The following is a 12,370-nucleotide window of genomic DNA, read 5'->3' on the forward strand; positions in this document are numbered from 1 at the left end:
TGTCAATGTCAGGTGTCGGTTGCATCAGCCTCAGAGCCGTTGGTTCGGCCCCTCGGGGAGCGGGAAGACCAGGGCCGAGTGGTGTGGCAATGTCAGGTGTCGGTTGCATCAGCCTCAGAGCCGTTGGTTCCGCCCCTCGGGGAGCGGGAAGCCGGGGCCGAGTGGTGTGGCAATGTCAGGTGTCGGTTGCATCAGCCACTTTGGCGGGGGTTCCGTCTGGCTCCCTGGGCCTTTCCCCGGACCTGCTGGCCTTACAGTAACGTGTTGGAGAGAGGAAAGAGTTGTTGGACCTTTACCTGATTTGTGAACCGGTTCATTTGTTTCTTTGGATGCCATCATTTGTGTGTGCAGTTTGTTTTGTTTGACTTGAATTTCTGTCTTCAAAAATGGGAAATGTTTCAACTATTGCAAAAGAAAGTCCTCTGAGGTGCATTTTGGATAAGGGATCTGATTACAGCTGTGAGCCCCTGGGTGAAAGGAAGATGATATTTTATTGAAACAATGTGTAGCCACAGTACCTGTTAGGATCTCCACAAGGGGTTTAGGTAGGGTTATCTTGGGGCCCTGTGCACCATGTACTGCGATCCTTGTTGTGTTAATTATGTAATTTAGGGTCTCCTGTGTCATTGGTATATGTAAAACCCCAAGACCAAACTTGAGGGTTTGTTTAGGATTTTCTGTTTGTCCTTTGGGTTTTTTGTTTCATTTTGTTTGATACTCTTTCTCCATTTACAGTCAAATCAGTTTTGTGATATTTAAAACTTTTTTACTAATGTCAAATAGAGGAAAGGAGCAGAAACAAAACAAAACCTGTCTGTTCTTGTCCAAGAGGGGGACATTCCCAGGAAGAAGAGAAAGATTCTACTTGGTTCCTGAAGTCACCAAAAGCTACGAATAGAAATAGAAGTGTTTTTTCCATAAATATTAGTAAAAAAGGGTTTAGCCGTCTAGACAGATGACCTTGATTGGTCCCATCTGCCAGAAACCCAATTGGAATCGAACCTCTTTTGTAACTGAGGGGTTTTACCCGATCAGATCATTGTACCTGATTCATGGCTGAAATTTTGGAATGGGAACTCTGAGGTCCCTGTGTTTGTGTGTTTGTACATGTTAGAGATGTACGGCATTGTCAAAATGAATTTGTAAAAAAGGTCTATTTAATTGGCTTAAAGGAGATGAAGCATTTAAATAAATACTCAGATGTAAAAAACTGGCCAGAATGAATTTTGCGTTCACATGACCTGAGAAATATTCAGTATTGAATTAATATCTGGTATTAAAGTTGGCTTAAGCTTGTTGGTTTGATTAATATAGGCATGTTTTTAGAGTCATCAGCATTAAGTATAATACTTTTATTGTACCTAGGTTTACTAGAAATCAAATGACATTATTTCTATTACAAAGTTTGTCAGCAAGAAAAATAACCATATGACAGAGCTTTTAAGTAAATAAAATAGAGATAAATGAGGTAAGAGTTTTAGGTAAACTCTATAGGAATAATTGTATTTGGGGAATGTCTATCTAAAATAGTCTCTCCAGAGTTCTGTAACTTGAAACTAAACTAAGTTAAACGAAGAGAATTCATTGAATATCTGGGTCATTTCAAATAGGATAAAATATTAGAGCATTAATTGCTGGGCAGGTCTAAGTTTACCTACCTTTGCCTTCTTAGGAAAGGAAGACTAGAGTGTAAGTTTGTCAGTCAGGAAATGCTGTTATGATACACAGTTTACAATTACTTGCTTGTATTTTTACTAGAGGTGAAGGTTTTAAGGTTAAGAATTATAAGGTAAAATTTCAATATACAAAGTTGTAGGACGTGTGTTTTCAGCAAAGAAGGTATGAGGAATGAAAATGCATTTTATTAAAGGAAGAAGGTGGTTTTGTCCTAGAGCTGGTTGTTTATGAATGGAAAAGAAAGTGAGGGACAGATTAATATGGGTACAGAAAAATTGTGGAAGGATTGTGGAGGAGGAACAGCGAAAGAGTTTTGTGCATGGTCAGGATTGGCTAAGATACGATTGAACTTAATTAAGAAAATGAATTTTAAAGGTAAAGTGGTACTAAACCTGAATTTGGCTCTCTAAGAGGACAAAGGTTTCTTAAAATACCAGACTACTTTGGGTAATTGTGAGTTTCTTTAGGTGATCTGTACTTACCATTGAGATCTTTTATTATCACTGGTTAAAATTTTTTGATATTTTTGACAAAATTCCCAAAGATCAAATTCTAAATGAAGTTCATTTGACCTCTAGCTAACTTTGAGGTTTTCCAAAGGGTCCCTGGAACACCTCAAATTATTTTTTCCATCTCAGAGAGAGGACTATCAAACTAATTAGGCTTATTTAGTATGTTGAACTACATGGGAAGCACGGTCAAATAAGTGGTGATAAAACTTCTTAGATTGTATCATATGGGTAAACGTTATTAATATACACATTTTAGAAATTGCATGAAATTCCTAAAATTCTGGTATATCCTGGTAAATGATAATCAGTCATAATTTTAGTAATTACCTTAAATCGTTGTGTATCACAGCCGTAACCAGGTTTCTTTTCAACTGCATTGTGATCCCTGTTGGTTGATGCTGAAGTAGAAAGGCATCCTTTTAATGGTTAGAAATGATCAATTGCTATTTATTTTACGGTGGCTTTTGAATGACTTTATAGCTATTTTGTCTTCACAAAATAGCGAGGTTTCATCAGCTTCAAAGAGTTGTACATAAAAAAAGGATTGACTAGAGATTCTAAGGAATATTTGTTGCCTCTGTTCAGCAAGAAGTAGCCAGAGCCATTTATATCCCTTTTCCCACAAGATTCTGGAATGGACATTGATAGTGGGGAATTGTAATAGGGAAGAAACTTTGTATTCAATTACAAGTTAATCACTAAAGGGATGTTGCCTGTAAGCTTAAATTATTCATAATGGCCCATCTCTGGGAGCCCTGACTCCCAGGTTAGTGAGCATTAAACGTAAAGGCCTTTGTTTAGCTCACAGGAAACATCCAGACCTGGCCCACCTGTGAAGACTACCTGGAAGGAAGAAATGAACACATCCTCTCCGGAGGCTGACTGGAACCAGGAAATGTTTCACTTTACTCCCCTTTTAGTATAAGATAAACCTTAATCCTAACACAGGCAAGATGGTTCTTTGGGGCCCAAGTCCACCATCTTTGTGGCCTGCTGGCTTTCCAGCTAAAGTCGCTCTTCCTTGTCCCAACAACTCTTGATTTATTGGCCTGTCGTGCAGCGAGCATTACAAGCTTGGACTCTGTAACAGAGCCAACAGCCTAACACGCCACGCATCTGTTTCTTGCTTCCCAAGAGTCTGCCTCGCATCTGGGGGACGGTCCAGAGCAGTCTTCTCTCTTTGATGGCTCACTGTTCCACCAGTTCAAAGGCTGCTTTGATCACACGGCCTCTCTCTAAAGAGCAGATGCTCCCATAATCTCTGAGGCAGGGGAAGAGATAAAATGGAAAGTAGAAGCTTTAAACTGCTGTCTCTGGCTCCAAAGTCTCCCTTCTGGGATTCTGCGAACCGCTTTTGCCCATCGTTGGGCTTGTCAGTGGGGCTGCTAGCGGGTAGGGGAGGGGAAAAGGCACTGGCTCCTTCCTGTCTGCTCATCCCACGACGGCCCCGTGCCCTCCCGGCAGCATGGGCTCCAGTCTGCAGCTTCTCTGGGCACAAACAGAAGCCCTACCATCAGCAGCAGGCAGCAGCCACTTTCAGGAGTCTCAGTCCTGGTGCCCGGGGCTCCTCCTCCAACCTGTTAAGCTTGAAACCCTTAACATCTTTCCTTTGCTCCCAACCCCCAAAGTGGCAGATTTTAAATACGGCTATTACCTCAGTGCCACCTGCTTGCTTTTTCAGTCTTCTAACACTTGTTAACCAAATGCCCAATGTTAAATGATCCGTGTTAAATACCTAGTGTGGCATCTGTTTTCCTGATTGAACCCTAACGAGTACAGGGGTGAATGTCTTTTCTGCTCACACTTCACTGGCTGAAAGTCACCTGGCCAGTCCCAACTTCAGTGTTATGGGGGCGGGTGTGTGGGGAGTGCCCTGAAGGAGAATCAATATTTGGTCAAGAACCATGTGTTTTAGAATTTGAATTATGTGTTCCAGTAACTATTGCTGTGTAAAAAATTTTCCGACTCCTTTGTGGCTTCAGACAACCATTTTATTGTGCCAGTTCTGCAGATCAGGAATTGAGGGATGGCTTGTCTCTACCCCATGATGACTGGGGCCTCAGCTGTGAAGCCCCAAAGGCTGGGAGACAGTTGGGGGCTGGCGTCATCTGAAAGCTCATTCACTCGCTGGCCTGGGCCCAGGAGATGTGAGGACTAAGGGCACCTGCCCCGGGAGGCTGCAGCCTTCTGCACTTTGTCATTTAATGATACATCTTGGCTTTCTTTCCAGATTGGTAAATAGAAGGCTACTGTAATCTTTTTGCTATAGCTGCATAGTATTCAGTTGTATTGGATGTACAGTTTATTTAACCAGTCTCCCATTTTTGCTCATTTAGGTCATTTCCAGTCTTTTGCTGTTACAAACACGTCTGCAATGAATAGTGGTGTCTAATGTGTCACATGTGGGTGTAGATGAATATTTGTCAGTGAATTCGCCTCCTCAGAGTATAAACAATATGTAATTTCCCTTCATAGGGACTGTACAGCTTAAGCTATACCGGTGATGTCTTGTTTTTCTATACTTACCAATATAGTGTGTAATTCAAGTTTTGCATTTTTGCCAATGAGAGTGAAAATGGTTTTTCTGTGTTTTTAGTTTGTGTTCCTTTTGTGTGTGAGATTGAGTTCTTTGTATTTCCTTTTATGTGAACTGCCTGTTTTTATATTGGGTTATTAATCCTTTCATCTCCATATTTCAGAACTTACTACATTTTCCTATGTTAGAGAGAGTAGATTAGCCCTTTTCTGGGATATGTGCGCAAGTATTTTTTCCTGGTTTGCTATTTGCTTTAACTTTTTTTTTTCATATGCAGAAGTCTTTATTTTTATGGCATTTAAATGATCAGCCTTTTTGTGACTTTTGTATCTTGAGGCACAAAAGGTCACCACCACTCCAGGATTATAAAGGAGTATTCCCACATCTTCTCATTTATTTGGTTTCATTGTTTACATTTAAATTCATTTGGCATTCATCCTGGTGTAAGGTGTGAGATACGGATCCAACTTTAATTTTTAGGTTGCTACCCAGTTGTACCAATATCATTTATTGACTTGATCATTTTTACTCCATTGACTTGAGGTGTCAGCTTTATCAAGTATTAAATTCTTCTATGTACTTGGGACTACGGGCTTTCTATTCTGTCCTTTAATTTTTTTGTACTGGTATTATCAGTTATGAAATCTTTATAATTTAGTGCAGCTAATCCCCTCTCATTGCTCTTTTTCAGGGTCTTTCTATTTTTATTTTCCCCAATGAATGGCAGTATTATACTCATTTATTTACAGTGGATTTATAGTATCTTTTAAAATTTGGTGTCCTGTTAAAAAAAAAGTTAATGATATTGTTATAAACTGCGTGTGCTCTTTCTAGAATAATGTGTACTCTCTGGACCCTTTGTAGTTTTACACTCCTCACCCCTCTGAGGTCATTTTGAGCCAGATTTACAGTGAATAGATTCCAAGTTTTTCATAGCATGACTGGATACTAGACTTCATGCTGGTTTTAATGGTCTGAATCAAAATTTAGAGAATCACAAATTAATTCTGTTAGTATTACTACTTGAGCATTAATACATGAATTTTCCTCAAATGTTTTTTAGGTTGCTTTTCAGAATATAGGCTGTGAGGAAAAAGGTCTTATATTACTGTATATGAACATTTCTTACTACACAGCTGCTGTCGTTGGTAAACTGAAACTGTAAAACGTAATTTCCTCTCCAAGACCACCGGGTCATCCTAGAAACATTAAGAGTCAGAGAGGGGCTTCCCTGGTGGCGCAGTGGTTAGGAATCCACCTGCCAATGCAGGGGACACGGGTTCGATCCCTGGTCCAGGAAGATCCCACATGCCGCGGAGCAACTAAGCCCGTGCGCCCCAACTACTGAGCCTGTGCTCTAGAGCCCGTGAGCCACAACTGCTGAGCCCGCGTGTCGCAACTAATGAAGCCCACGCGCCTAGAGCCCGTGCTCCGCAACAAGAGAAGCCACCACAATGAGAAGCCCGCGCACTGCAACCCCCGACTCACTGCAACTAGAGAAACCCCATGCGCAGCAACAAAGACCCAATGCAGCGGAAGATAATAAATAAAAAAAAAAAAAAAAAAAAAAAGTCAGAGAGAGCTGATAACTTAGGCTTGGGCAGGCCAAATCATTTAATAGCTATCAATGACATCCATAAAGATTCAGTTGTACCATGCACAACGCACCGACTCAAAGGAGTAGGAACGCCCAAGGAGGTCTGGGAAGTCTGAAAAGGAAGTGAGAAGTTGGTCTGTGTCCTTAGAAACATGGACTTAAGTGAATTTATTTTATTGACTCAATGTCCAGGAGTCTCTAGTCGTGTGCTTTCTGTATATCAGTCTTTAGGAATGTCTTATAATCCCTTCTAGAAACTGAGGTGAAAAATTCACAGAAAACCAGCCATCTTAAAGTGAGCATTTCAGTGGCTTTTAGTACATTCACAACGTTGTGCAACACCCACCTACGTCTGTCAAGTTCCAAAACATTTCCCAAATACAACTCCATACCCATTACGCAGTTTTTCCCCATTTCTCCCTCCTTCCAGCTCTTGGCAACTACTAACCTATCTTTATGGATTTACTTAGTCTTGATATTGCCTATGAATGCAGTCACACAATATGTGACTGGCTGTGTCTAGTTTCGTTCACTTAGCATGTTTTTGAGCTTCATCCACATTGTAGCTATATTCCCTTTTTGGACAAGTTAGCTTCTCTCATTTGTGGATGAATGAGTATTTAAGAGAATGGGTTATTCCTACGGCAGGGTGGAGGCTCAAAATGGGAATCAGTGTAGCAAAGGATGATATTCTAGAGAAAAGAAATTAGAGCTTCGTGTTTAATCTGATATGCCTGTACCAGTCTCCTAGTCTGTTTTCTTTCTGTTCAATACTTAGTGGGCTGTGGGCTGTTTTGGATGTGGGGAAGTGTTCAGCACAATGCCTGGCATACAGGAAGCTCTCAGTAAATGCTATCATAAATGCAATATTAAAGTCAACTATTATTTTGATTTCCTTCTTAGAATTCTGGGAGACAGTAGAGGGTAGTGGTCAAGTGTGGGAGCACTAGACCAATCACATGGGTTCAAACCTCAATCTCAGCTCTGTCACCTATTAGCCATGTGATCTTTGGCAGATGCTTGTTGCTCCGTGTTTCAGTTTATACTTAATGGAGCAATTAAGAGGATTATGAAATAACTAAGGTAAAGCCCTGAAAACAACACCTAGCACACACTGAGTGGCCAATAGACGCTATTAGGATTTGAATGGTCATGCGGCTTTAAAATCTATCCAGTTTTGAAACTTTTCTCTTGGCAAATTTCCCATAGCATCCTGTCACATAAGATGAAAAATAGTCCTTATAGCATCTAAACATTTGAAGGCACCACTCCATACACTGTAGGTTTGCTGATCCCAACTATTAAAATCTTAGTTGTTCTCTCAACTTCCCCTTTAAGAGTGTAAGGGAGAAAATAACAAATGAATAAAGGGATACTCTTGAGGGCATATAGATTATCCTAAAACTGTATATTTAAAAAGCGTTTAAAAAATACAAGGCACTATCATCACCTATGTTGATGGTAGGTGATTAGATTGTAGGAAGACTGGTGTTAGATTTTGGGGACCCATTTCCTCTTGCAGTCTGTTTGCCTAATTGAGCCACCATACACAAGGGATCCTCTTGCAGAGAATCTGTTCATGATGATGATGGTAAGGTACTTGCGTTGGAAACCAACCCACAAAATGCTCAAGTACAACGTGTAATACTCCTATTTCCAATCTGCAGAAAAGAGGTGATAGGTAAGTCAGTATCATATTGTTCTCAAGGCTGGATTCCAACTCAGTTGCTTCCATGGAGTGATGCTCCTACATCCAAAGTTTATCTCCTCTTCCCCAGCCTAACACTGTAAACTTTACTGTGGTGCCTGCAGTTGTGGCAATTAGAGATCCACTTGGATTTTTTTTTTGTTTAATTAATTTTATTTTCATTTTTGGCTGCTTTGGGTCTTCGTTGCTGCGCGTGGGCTTTCTCTAGTTGCAGCGAGTGGGGGCGACTCTTCGTTGTGGTGCGTGGGCTTCTCTTGTTGCGGAGCATGGGCTCTAGAGCACAGGCTCAGTAGTTGTGGCTCATGGGCTCTAGAGCGCAGGCTCAGTAGTTGTGGTGCACGGGCTCAGTTGCTCCGTGGCATGTGGGATCTTCCCGGACCAGGGCTCGAACCTGTGTCCCCTGCATTGGCAGGCAGATTCTTAACCACTGTGCCACCAGGGAAGCCCCACTTGGATTTTAAAAAGCAGTGTATCCCTGGATGAGGTCTGTGGGATGGAAATTTTAAAGAGATTGAGGAGGAATGTTGAATGTCTTGGTGCATGTGAGAACTTTCTGGTGTGGTATTAAGTAGATGGGAACGTTGAACTTTCTGGTGGAGAGCAGACCTGGGGGCAGATTGCAGTGCCAGTAATAGGAAGGTTCTGGGCCCCTGTAGGTGGGAAAGAGAAGGTACTAGGAAGTAGGTAAAGAATGCAGGATAGGTGAGGCATGGTCCGATTTTCTTTCCAATGGGAAGTTTACCTCAGACCCATCCTTATTCATTAGATATATTGTTTCCTTTATATATATATATATATATATATATATATATATATATATATATATACACACACACACACACATATATAAAAGATTACATATAATGTGCAACAGAATCGGTCACTAGGATAAAACTTGACCTTCTTGAATATGGATCCTCTCATGTTGACGATTTAAATATTTTGAGAAAACTGTTGTAAGCCAACTGCAAGAGGGGAGACCTTAACATTTCATTTTCCAAAAGAGGCAGCAAATAATGTTTATGAATACAATAAACACATCTCAAAAAAGAATGATACAACTTTTATTTTCCATGGATTTAAAGATATTTTTGCTACATAGTTTATGTATTTTTATGAGATTATATTTTTTCATTTGTATGAAGTTCAACCTTATACAATTTCAAGGTGATACGTTTGGTAGTGTATCTATAATCTTTAAAAAGTTTTTAGAGTTTTTGGAATGTACAGTATATGAGGTAAAATCAAGATTACATTAAAAATTGTTTCTCCTCTGCACTAATTTTGCAGTGAGGCTCAAATGGCAAGTACACTATTAAATGACATTTACTATCAAAAATAGGAGTTCATTTGAGTTACTATGAAAAACATAAGCCACTGCAACTGCCACAGTGGCACATTTTACAATTTTAGACATTCAACTATATAGAAATCTCTGGGCTATTACACTCAAACTCATTTGTACTGCCAAATGTGGCACTTTTAAGAAGTTTCTAGAAAACAATCTCAATCACTGTTTTGGGGGAAGTTAGCCTACACATAAGAGATTAAATTTAAATAAAATGTAAACATACAGTATTTTATAGTGACAGATCATTCTTACCACTTGGGAAGGCCAAGTTTATCCATTTCTTTTTTGAACAAAGGTTAATGTTTTTTCTACAGCACAGATCATTTGACATAAAACAATTACAATACATGCTCATTCTAATATAAGAAACTCTTCAGAGATCTTCAAAGCACAAAACATACGTCCTTTTTTTCAAAGACTGACAGAAGTGCTTAGTAATCACTAAACTGCTAACCTTAGCAACTAAAAATTAGTGACTCGCTATCCTAAAATTCAAATAATAAATTAAAAAGTCTAGTTACAAGTGTTTCACAGATAACAGATGTGATAAAACAAGAATTTTAGATAGTTTCATTACAAACTATTATTACTGGCAGTCATGGACATCTATGCAAGATGTACAATGTGATACTTGACAGAATTCAATCTGATCACCCAATAACTCACAAATGCAAGCTCACAAAACATTAACGAATTATGTAATTGCAAAGTGCTCTAATGCAACATTAACCACATGCAATCAACAACTGGAACAGTATCCAAACAGACATTACATTAAACATTAGTTTTTCAAGAAAGAAAGCAGCTTGAAGTTTACTGGTGCAAATTAATTTTGTCTTCGGATTTGGTGCCCCAAACAAAAGGTTAGGTTTGATTATGAATTCTGATGGTGATGGCAGTAGTTATGGGAGAAGCAGCAAAACTTATGGGAGTTCTTCAAAATTAGCCTGTACCAGATAGATGGAGTGAGAGTGAGTGAGTGTGTGTGTGTGTGTATATATTTCTACACTTGGTACATATAAAGCCATATATGTACGTGCATGTCCTTATACACACACATATAGTTCAAAGGCTCACAAAACCAAATTAAATAGGTTTGAAGTTCAGAATTATGATTACTTTTAAAAAGTATGTAAAAGCCCTCTGTTCTTTTCCATGTTCTCAAGACCTGAAGATGGGTTTTTGAGTAAACATTAAAATACTTTTAGGCCAAGTAAACTGTATGTGCTTTCAAGTGACTTACCTGTGAGTTCATGAATATATACTTATAATGAAGAACTCCACATTTATCAAACAAGAAGCTTCTTTTTCCCATGCATATTCTTTCATCCAGTTTTTGTCTGCTAAGCTCCTCCAGTTATTCATCATAATCCCACTTACCAAATTAAGACAAATGAGGAGGTAGAAATATAGCACTAGATTGCTTTCACAGCATCATACTTTAACATTTTTATATAGCATGTTAGTGTAAATTTTAATCATTCTGAATTTTTCACTAGGTAATAATTAAAACAAACAGATCAGGTTGTCACTGTTACACTCATGCTGACTGGTCAAAGTATCAATTATATATTGTTGCCTCTCAGAAAGTTTGTTTCACAAGAAGGCATGTCAAAAAAAGAAAAAAAGAAAAAAAGAAAAGAAAAGAAAAAGAGCCCCAACCGAACAAAAAACCGAAACGTGCTATTTCTGTGGCTTGCATTCTAATAAGGTGCCAGCCTCTACCTAACAATATAAGCATTAAAAATGGCAAAAATGATGTACTATAGTCTCAATGCCAGTGCTAAATGTCACTGATTTTGTAAAAGCAATACAGAAATAATTTTAGTACATGACAAAATAAAATGTAATACAATATTAAAAATAAAGTTATATTTTCACTTGATTACAAAGTACTGAATGATAAAGGCAATCAAAATGGAAAAGAAAGCAAACAGCACAAGGATGACGGCTGCACACTGCTCGTCACTGAGTGCCCGCCGGGTCCTCGTGCTTTCCACAGTGTCTCTGTTGGTGCTGGCTGGTGGTTCAGTCCTCTGAGAGATGAAGAGCACTGTTGTGCTGTAGGGGCCTACGAGGTCCTGATGCCCCACAGGGTCTTGGCACTGGCGAATGGCACACACACGGAAACGATATTCACAGTTCAGCTGAAGGCTTGAATACCGGAATGAAGAGTCAGGCCCTTTGTAAATCTGATAGTAAGACATTAGAAAAAGAATTATATGGGAAGGCTGGGTAGAAAATCTATGTTAAAACTGGCTAGTTTTAGAATTATTTTTGACATGGAAGCTAGTGAGTGCCACTGCTTGTATCTTTTAAATGACATTTTAAAAATACCTATCCATTAAAGAACTCAACTGTTTGCTGTATAATGGCTGGAGAAATCTGAAAAGTAAGGATGTGATATCTACCCTCACAGAGCTTACAGACCAGCTGAAGAGTGAAGATGTGTCCCCAGAACAGCTAGAGAACAAGCAAAATCAGCCCACGGGCATTTCTCTGGTTTCAGCAAATGTAAGAAGTCAGACTTCTGTGAAATCATTCCATGAAAGGAGGAACAGTGTCTAACCTTGCTCTCCCATGATATCTTTGTATAACTGGTTTCTGTAAAGTTTCAAACAGATCTGCTAAATGAAACAATAAGTGAAAAAGGAGAGCTCTCTGTAGGTGTCTATGGCAAATCATTTTATAAACTTTAAAAGGAGAGATCCCTTAGAATCAAAGAATGGGATTTTAAAACCCAGCTCCTCTGGCTCATCCCTTAGAAGGGAAATAACAAGAATGGAATTCCATAGATTTTTCAAGAGAGTGTGCTAGTGATTGAGAGGATATGTACTGGAACTGGGGCCCAAGCTCTGCTCTACCACTGCACACTCCTCCAGGGCATAATAGTTATCTTGTACGGTAATTATGAGAATGAAATAGACTAATACTTGTTAAAGCACTTCTTAGCACAGTGCCCAGCATATAGTGAGTGCTCAATATATGG

General features: G+C 39.3%; 1 protein-coding gene across 3 annotated transcripts in view; it reads right to left on the reverse strand.

Annotated features, from left to right (window-relative positions):
• Positions 1-9,078: 9,078 nt before the first annotated feature.
• Positions 9,079-12,370, reverse strand: part of FNDC3A (fibronectin type III domain containing 3A) — a 163,289-nt gene continuing 159,997 nt past the window's right edge. For all 3 annotated transcript variants that reach the window (XM_059996200.1, XM_059996201.1, XM_059996202.1), the window contains one exon: positions 9,079-11,573. In XM_059996200.1, coding sequence (XP_059852183.1) covers positions 11,259-11,573 — 315 coding nt within the window. In that variant the 3' untranslated portion in view covers positions 9,079-11,258. The remainder of the gene's footprint in view (positions 11,574-12,370) is intronic.

This window comes from Delphinus delphis, chromosome 18, assembly GCF_949987515.2.
Source record: "Delphinus delphis chromosome 18, mDelDel1.2, whole genome shotgun sequence".
NCBI lineage: Eukaryota > Metazoa > Chordata > Mammalia > Artiodactyla > Delphinidae > Delphinus > Delphinus delphis.